We start from the raw sequence: 9618 nt of genomic DNA, 5'->3' as shown, positions 1-9618 counted from the left end.
TTGTTTTTGTGCATTATGTTTAAGTATTAGGATTTTTATATTTTTTTTAAAATGGAAATAAAAACCAAACGTGTGGCAGACTTTAAAGTCCTTTATTTTAAAGTGTTGCTCTCTCATTTCATTTATGTGTATTGTTTTCATTAAGCTTGGGAGATTCATTCTTCATATTCTTCACGTTTTTGTCCTTTTTCGTTTTTTAAGCCCTGGGCTTAGGTTTCTGTTCAGTGTTAATTAATTAAAATATGGAAAATCCGTAATCTAGATCAGTCCATAATAACGTGCAGTCCCCCGTAGTATTCGAACTAGTTTGTTTTATTTTTGGAAAATGTTATTTTTAGTGGTATGCAATTCATATCTAAAGAGTTATCTCCCTTGGTATCTAAGCAAGCACCTGTCCTAGTTCCATGCACGTAGTGTGCATATCTCAATATGATTTAGCTGTTCAGTGATCGGTGACACTTTCATTATGTAGTTGCTCCTAAATGGCAGACCTTACATACTTATTTGTACAACGTGATCTTGAAAGCAGCGTATACGCAGCCGTAGCAAAATACCTGCAAAGAAGGGAAGATAAATCATGGAAGAAAGTGGCGAAGGATTCGACCAGGTTCAATTTGATGTTGGGTGACAGGAACAAGTTACCCTACAGCAAACTTGGTAATTATATGGGAAGTGTACTGGATCAGATGGATACCAATCATTGTTATGTATTTGTGAATATGTTTTAGGTATGGTAGGTAATTCACAATTCTCGTTCGATGGACAAGTTAGAGAACACGTTTGAAGAAAGTACGTAGGTAGTTTAAATTTTACTGTTATTCTATTTCAACCCAAATTCATAACTTTGTATGATTTTGAAATACACATTTGCATTCACAACAGAAATATACAGACTTTTCAAAATGACTTGTATGTCAAGGGTTAAAATGTGGATTCAGCGATAATATTACCTTATTCGACATAATAAGCGCCCACGACAATATTTGCTAATATATTGTCTAGTGAACAATCTCAATTAGCACCCCTTCCGATTGATCAAAGTACACAAGACTTATTTATTCGTGTATAATACACACTCATGTGTTCTATGCACTCTTAATTATGGGCAAATAAATTCTTGAAAATATGTCTGTCATGTATGATACGCACATACTTTTCTTTTGTATCATTTCAGGCTGTCAGCATACACTACGAAATTTACAATCTTTCAACTCTGTTTTTTTTCTCACCAAAATAATATTCTAATAAGAGCCCCCTATTTCAAATTTTGAGAGAGCCCTAGGTGCTTATTACGTCGAATACGGTAATTTAAGCAATTTAAGTCAGCTGTTTGTTGGAATTTTTGAACTTTCTACTAGACACATGTTATATGGACTTTTTAATGAGGACACTTTTGTACAATTGTTTGACAGGCATTACTTAGAAGTTAACTTCTTTGTTTACTGTAAAGGCGACATTTCGGTATAGATCCTTATGCCGTTGTTAAGCAAAGAGACTTTTGACTTTTGTACAAATTCTTACACTGTTGGCAAGCAGGGAGAGTATACAGGAGATACTAACTATTTTATTAATAATCATAAGATAAGTCTTCAGTAACCCATGCTTCCTGATTTGTGGGGAGTGTATGTGGCTAAAATGTGTGACCCGGGAGACTGTGTTTCAACATATACCCACAGTGGTCTGGCCCAGACTATTTTGTTTTCATCTGCCATTATATAGCTGGAACGTGATAACTTTGGGGTTGTACAACATTTACTTACTGTATCTCCTGCATGTATGACAAAGTGTAAGAATCTATTCCTAAACATTGCTAACATATCATGAGAAAAATGCAGTTAATAAAACTACAGTCCTCCCTGCTTATAATGCCACCTTTCATCCAGCATTACACCAAGAGTGGCATTATAACCAGGGAGCTGAAAACCGGACCTTCCTGATCGTCTATCAGATGATTAAGCTGGAGGTTATGATATAGAGACTTGAACGATTGGATGATACCAGCATCAGTGGGCAGTTGGTGGTTTGTTATTGTAGGTGGCAGGAAATGAATCTTAACATGTAACAAGTGATTGCTCAGAGATTAGATGGGGGCAATACAAGGATATTATCAAACCAATTTGTTTGTTATTTTAATGAAAGTGAATGATTCTCTGTGTGAGGATTAGCTGTGAAAACAACTGTGATCAATGCACTTAGTTTGTTGATTTTGAAGAGGAAATGATCTCCAAATAATTTTCTTCATTACCAATTTTTGTCAAAATTATAAAAAATAGCATCAGAACCAAGGAATTGGAATGTTTGTTCTGAAAAACATTGGCATTATAACCAGGGTGGACTGAAGTTTGTTAACTCATTAAAATCAATCAAATACAATGTACGTACATAGATACTTCTTTGAATTAACTTACAGGTAATAAGTTGGGTGGTTTTTTTCAGATAATAAGATTTATGCTATAGGTGATGAATGCGTCTTAACAACATTTCTCCCTTTTACCATAAATCCAATAAAGATCAGCTTGAAGGTGTAAACCATGACAGTTTGCAAGCAATTGTTATTGTAGGACATAAAGGACATGTTGCTGGGAAAATATTACTGGTTATGAATGCCCCTTCTTTTTTTAATACACCTCCCTCAATCATGGGTGATGTTTGTTTGGGTTTGATTTCCACGGGCTACTTCTGTTCAGAAGTACATATATACCCTGGGGTTCGGAGAATGTATTAAAGCCAAACACAATAAGTTTAAATTTGAAGTCAGACTGTCATGTATACTCTTGGGCTTAGTAAGGGATAGATCAATTGAATACCATGAATGTGCTTCACCAGGTTTCTTGGTTCTCAACAGGTCAGATACGAGGTATTACTCAAGTTGTGAATTATTACCGAGGCTCTGATATCATCTGTCGAAAAGCATCTTTGGTCAGGTAAAGTATTCAGATTACATTATCATCATAATACCACAATTAGCATCATGATCATGAAAAAAGAGCTTTCGTTGCTGGCGCGATTTGTCAGCCTTCGGTCTATTTTGTTGTTGTTTTATTCAAAATGGACATGGTAATAATATACATAGGAGATATTTTTAATTTCAACCTGATGCCCTAAAATATTACTAATATTATTAATTTAACTATTTAATGCTTCTTTAAATTTGATCAGTCATCCCTATGGTCATATCTGTTCTTAATTTTGGCCACCTGCATTTTGTGTCAGGGGAGGGAGGGGTGGTGGACAGTGAGGATTGTTGCTCATGCTATCAACCACTGTTATGCCATTAAACTTGGCTGTGATGTGGTTGGACTATTGCCGACTAAGGCATAAAACAACAACTTGCTCCTGCCATTTAGATTCAGTAGTCCTAATTGTTTCACCAGAACACTAAAAGACTACTGCGAAAAGAAGAAACTGCGGATGTTTGAGTGGATGCCGACGTCATTTGTCATCTACCCTCCATGCGACGAGGAGGTGAAGGTCATTGGTGATGAGACCCTTGTACGCCGGAGACGATCACGGAGTGACGAGCGAGACCAACTGAAGAAATGTGCCGAGGGGAAGCCACGTGTGACATGGATTGCAAAGAGCTCAAATGGAGCTAAAGGTAAGGGTGTTTCTTGTAGGCCGACTATGTCCGGGTTCCAGCTTAACAGAGTACAGTGAAAAAATCATGTGTGTTTCAGGTAGCCCAACTGACTCACTGTTGCGGCTATTACCCAAATGTTTTTATCAGTGTTTATCACAGCTGGAAACAGACATCAAGAAATTCATATTTAACATTTATAAATAAATCAGATGTTTCCACATAATGTATCATTGTTGCTGTTGCTCTTTTGGCCTCCAAATTCGTGAAATATTGCAACTAACAACAGTCCAAAATAAACCATCTGTATTAAACATGAATAAAATATTAAAATAAAAAATCCAACCCTACCTTTCGATTGTTATTGGGGCGGTCGGGTAGCCTAGTGGTTAAACTGTTCACTCGTCACGCTGAAGACCCAGGTTCGATTCCCGACATGGGTACAATGTGTGAAGCCCATTTCTGGTGTCCCCGGCCGTGATATTGCTGGAATATTGAGAAAGCGGCGTAAAACCATACTCACTCACTCCATCACTCTGACTGTCATCTGTTTGGTCCATGTTGCCTAACAAACAAGTACATGTCCCTGTGGGTTACCACTTTCACCATGTATGATCCATGGTCTGTGAACACAATACATGTGTGAGTAGGTACTCGTTATTAAGCTGACATGCTGTAAGATAATTGAAATACTGCTCCAACCCAACTCTCTCACACCTCTATCTGTTCCAGGAGATGGTATCCGGATCTCCAGTGACGTAGAGAGCCTGGTCCAGATGGTGGACAGTCAGAAGAAAGCCTATGTTATACAGCAGTACATTGACTCACCGCTGCTGCTGTCTGGCGGACGCAAGTTTGACATCAGGTTGGTTGTTGTTCAATGCCACACGCAGCAATATTGCACTTTACGACGTCTCCCTGGGAGTAATCATGTCTGAACCAGACAAACCAGTGATTGATATTCATATTATGAGCACCACCCCCACTTTTGGGGTACGATGACACGCAACGCACCACTGAGCCTGACCCCCAGATCAGTTAAGGTGCCTCTTATAACAAGCTTAGGAGAGGAATGGGTGTGATGGTGGGTGGGGGTGACTAAAGTTTTGTAGTAACAATGCCTGCAGATTTTTATTCCCCGCCATGAAGTGGAAGGGGGATATAGGAATGGGTGCGGCCCACCGTCCATCATGTTTTGTTTCCGGAGCAGTACTGAAAAACCATGAGAGATATCTTAACCAAACTTGGCACTAGATACGTCTAGTGGTGAACTGGTGCCTTTTAATAGTTTGGAATTTTAAATATTTTTTTTTTCGAGTTTCCATAGCAACGACTTTGACTTAGACTGAAAATGACGGTAGTGCTTGTTTCCGGAGCAGATCTTGAAAACCGTACACAACTGGACATGTCATATTGGCAGAGGATATGAGTATTTCTTGCTTATAGTATTTGTAAACAATTTCAAAGCTGAGATATTGTGGTATTACTGAAACTCTTCTCAAAAGAACATTGAACCATATCAACTCGCTTTTTGGCCTGCTAGATCTGCCAAATGGTTTGGGGAACAAGAAAACTTTGTGTGAGTTGATTGGAGCATGAACCTTCAAATAGTTAGGTCTATACAGTATGATCATCAGAACTCCATGCCACATTTCAAGGATTACACTATCGATACATGTTGCTGCAGGTGCTGGGTACTGCTTGACGCCACATACACCATCTACCTGTACAGAGAAGGTGTACTGCGCACAGCGTCAGAGGAGTACGCCCCAGACAGACTGGACCATCTCACAGCTCACCTCACTAATCACTCACTGCAACAGGAGTTGTCAGAAAACTTCGGCAAATACGAAGATGGGAACGAAATGTTTTATGACGAGTTTAACAGGTATGATGCGAGTCTTGGGTTTTTTGTATTTAGTGAGTGAGTTAGTCAACAAATTTCAGTTATGTCACAGCATTTCAGCTTTATGGGGGAGTCACACTCGCCGTGAAATAAGTCAGAGAAGTCAACCACTTTGGTAAAGCCCACAATTATGGTGCTGATCGACTACCAGTAAGGATAAACATCAGGACTAATTTTGGATACAAATCCTGGCATAGCAAAGGGACGTAACTCTGCACAAACATAAAAATGTCAAATGTATTAATCGCTAACAAAGTATTGAAATGTGTTGTATCTTAGCTTCCTCCGGGACAATTATGGAGTGGGCCTTGACACTGCCATCCTGCCACAGATCCGCTCCATCATCAAGAGCTGTCTGGGTATTGTCCAGAGTGTGAGTACTACATACATTAAACATTGCTGTACTGTGTATAAAAACACTTTCAGACATATGGCCTGAAGTACCAGTCATCATTGCAAAGTTTTCTGTAGGCTCCTGACCATGGAGAGTCTTCAAGGCATCAACAATAAATATTTAGTGTTTTAAAAATATATCATATATATTGTTATTATGATATCTTCATGAGTCAGTAATAACAGGTCTTTTATCACTGATTCTTGACTGATTTTAGTCATTATAAACATCGATTGCATGGACATTTTTTTCCACAGTATGGTTTATGTGTTATATCTGCACAGAGTCTGAACACCACAGGGCTTGACTACTGGAGCTTCCAGTTGCTCGGCTTCGACTTCATGGTGGACAGTGACCTCAAGGTGTGGCTGCTGGAAGTGAATGGGGCTCCGGCATGTGCACAGTGAGTGATAGGAGCTTATGTTGATTGGCTAGTTAGGTGATAGGTTAGGTAGGTGGTGTACACTGATTGGTTAGTTAGGTGATAGGTTTGGTAGGTGGCATACACTGATTGGCTAGGTAGGTGGTGTATGTTGATTGGATAGGTAGGTGGTGTATGTTGATTGGATAGTTAGGTGATAGGTTTGGTAGGTGGCATACACTGATTGGCTAGGTAGGTGGTGTATGTTGATTGGCTTGGTAGGTGGTGTATGTTGATTGGCTAGTTAGGTAATAGGTGAGGTAGGTGGTGTACACTTATTGGCTAGTTTTGATGTGTTCACTGGTTGAAGCTGTTGTATGACCTAGTACCAAGTCTAGAATATATACATGGTGATATATTTCAGGAAGCTGTTGTCTGGCCTAGGAGCAAGTCTAGAATATATACATGGTGATACATTTCAGGAAGCTGTTGTCTGGCCTAGTACAGAGCCTTGTGGAGACAGCCATTGATCCTGTGTTTGTTCCGTATGGGAGAGTGCAGCATGGACCTAATCTCTTCGATCAAATCTAAGGACTGCCATCCTCCTTCTTCACTGTGCTTTGCTGTTGTACCCACATGTGTTGATGTGAATGAAACTTTGTGAACAAATCAAGCTGTCTCTCAGCTCTGTGATGTGGTTTTGCTTTGGAATAGTACCAAATTTAATACTATTTCATCAATATTCAAAACAGTGTATAGGAGCAAGGATAATACAAACAAATAATATTTGGTGCATCGGTCTGTCTACTGAAAGGGCATTGCAAGCATGGGATTGTGATGGCCAGGAACAGTGAATGGATGCCGACTCCCTGAAGGCTTCGACTAAGGGGGCCACGGGTGGCTCAGCTGTCAAAGGCGCTGCAATTGATCGTGGGTTCGATTCCCAGTTCACCCGGATTATTTTTCTAGGTTTGTCAGAACCTTACCCGGGCTCATGGGTTTCACAAAAGTTTTCAACATCTGAGACCTGCATTAAGCTGACACACCATGATAAAACAGGAATACTGTTCAAAACAAACTCGCTCACACAATGGACTAAGCCCATCTCCAGTGCCTTAAGCTGTGGTCCTGAATAAAGTATTGCAATCATGGTTCAAGATGACAAAGAACAGACATGATCATAAGTATCAAACAATATTGTTTTACTAAATTATTTATAATATTTTATAATCCAAAACTGGCTCCCACAGGAGATATCACTTGGGTGAGATCAAGCAATATCTACATTGTAGATATCGCTGCAATGAAATTGCATCACAGTGCTTTGGAGACCATTGTGACATCATTGGTTACCATGACATCACAATCAAATGACATCACTAATGGCTCTGCTACTGAAACTGTAAGCAGTACTTTTTACACTGCTTATAACTGTCAACAAACTGAAACTCGTGTTGATATAAAAAACAACCACCAAGGGTGAGATTCTCTATATCTCATATTGTTAACAGTTGATATGCTTGTTGATGCAGATACCTAGCACACCACTCAGCATGTAATAGGGATCTGACAATATTGCATACTGTTACCCAACTGTGAGAACAACTTGCATGTTTCATTTCAAGCTGCTATCCAGTACTATTCGTATGACATGACCAAGCAGTCGGACATGTTTAGTCTTTACAGTTTGTTGTTTTAACGCCACACTCTGCAATATCACAGCAGCCTTGACCAGACAAACCAGTGATTAATATTTTGAGCACTGTCTCATTCCATTCAGGTAAGATGACAAGGGATCAACCATGTTAGTGAGTGACCACCTCATGTATTTAGTCACCTGTTATGACAAGCATAGATTGTTGGGGACATTTTCTAATCCTGAATCCCTATCAGGATCCTTACACTCCCCAAAAGTTGTAATTTGAAGGAAAAAATTCAACGTGTTCTTAAATACAATGTCTCAATAAGGCTTAAAAAATAAAGAATTGGTTCTCAGGCAATGACTTTTGAAAATACAGTGCGGGTGGGTGGTGTTTTTTTTAGTTGTGTACCATCAACCTGGGAAGGGGCCTCCCTACATAAACAAGCATACAAACACCTATTGCCATCATGACCGTAACACGAGATGCGCAGTAAAGCAGTGCGCATGCAAAAGGAAGTAACTGCGTGCTATATTGGATGGGATTGTTTTTAAGTATTAAGATTTTTTTATTTGTTTGCCGAAACATAACAAACGAAAAACATGTGGCTTTATGATGATGCGGGTCGTGCCTGAGAACCAAGACGATTATTTGTTTTAGCCAAAGTAAAACAATCATCTGCACTCTACATGTATGTCTTGGAGTTGTATGTAAAATGTGATTGTAAATGTGTTAGATTGACACTTAAGTGGCAAGAAATACCTGTAACCATGTTAACCGCCCACTGTTGATTCTTGCTATTGTTTTAGGGAATACATTTGGTAATTTATTGTTTTTTATCTTTTGGTTTAATGGGAAAAAGTGTTGTATACATGGAATCTATCAATAAAAGATATTTACACACTCCTTGAATTCCAGTATTTTGTGACATTTCCCAATAATAATGATGGAGAGACTTGATTCAGAGGGGCGGTCGGGTAACCTTGTGGTTAAAGCGTTCGCTTGTCAAGCCTAAGACCTGAATACAATGTATGGAACCTATTTCTGGTGTTCCCCACCATGACATTGCTGGAATATTGCTAAAAGCCGCATAAAACCAAAATCACTCTCATTCACGTGATTTGTTAATCCAGCACTGATTGCAGTGTTTTGCTCAACCTAGGCCTATGCCTATCATGTGACTATCTAGTTAAGCTGTGTGTGAGACATCAAAATATGCTGAAACCACATAATCGTAGTGTGCCACAAGACCTTTGTTTTGGGCGTCGTTGATGTCTTGCATTAAGGTATCTTCTTAATGTTCACATTAACATTGTTACAAGTCAAAATGCTTTGAATCAATATTTGTAGGACCAACCATAACATGCAAAGTAAACGTGCAAAGTGAGGATGCAGGGCCCCTACACATATTTAACAATGTCTACTAGTTAAATGACTAAACCTCCTCAGAATTAAATTAGAAAGATTTCAATATGTGGAATTAACCTACCTGACCTGGTCTAAAAAACATTGAAATACTTGGTGACAGGCCACCTTTGCCAATATTACAGTGAGGATTGAACTTGACATGACTTTAATCATTGGTCTATAGTACCATATTCGACGTAATAAGCGCCCAGGTCTAATAAGCGCCCACGGCGACTTTTTGCTAATATATTGGCTAGTGAACAATCCCAATTAGCACCCCTTCCGATTGATCAATGTACACAAGACATATTTATTCGCGTATACTACGCACTC

At 39.1% G+C, this 9618-nt stretch overlaps 1 protein-coding gene across 1 annotated transcript; it reads left to right on the top strand.

Moving 5' to 3' along the window:
• Positions 1-432: 432 nt before the first annotated feature.
• LOC139442743 (tubulin--tyrosine ligase-like) lies at positions 433-8273 on the top strand. The gene is made up of 8 exons (XM_071223627.1): positions 433-657; positions 2846-2924; positions 3375-3598; positions 4310-4442; positions 5265-5465; positions 5763-5856; positions 6162-6280; positions 6721-8273. Exons 1-8 carry the CDS (start codon positions 483-485, stop codon positions 6827-6829), a joined length of 1134 nt encoding a protein of 377 aa, XP_071079728.1. The 5' UTR covers positions 433-482; the 3' UTR covers positions 6830-8273.
• Positions 8274-9618: the final 1345 nt, after the last annotated feature.

Source organism: Haliotis cracherodii, unplaced genomic scaffold (assembly GCF_022045235.1).
Source record: "Haliotis cracherodii isolate W230 unplaced genomic scaffold, xgHalCrac1.p SCAF_5, whole genome shotgun sequence".
NCBI classification, from domain to species: Eukaryota; Metazoa; Mollusca; class Gastropoda; order Lepetellida; family Haliotidae; genus Haliotis; species Haliotis cracherodii.
The sequence above is the reverse complement of the archived record's forward strand: the minus strand, read 5'-3'. Positions and strand labels throughout refer to the sequence as shown.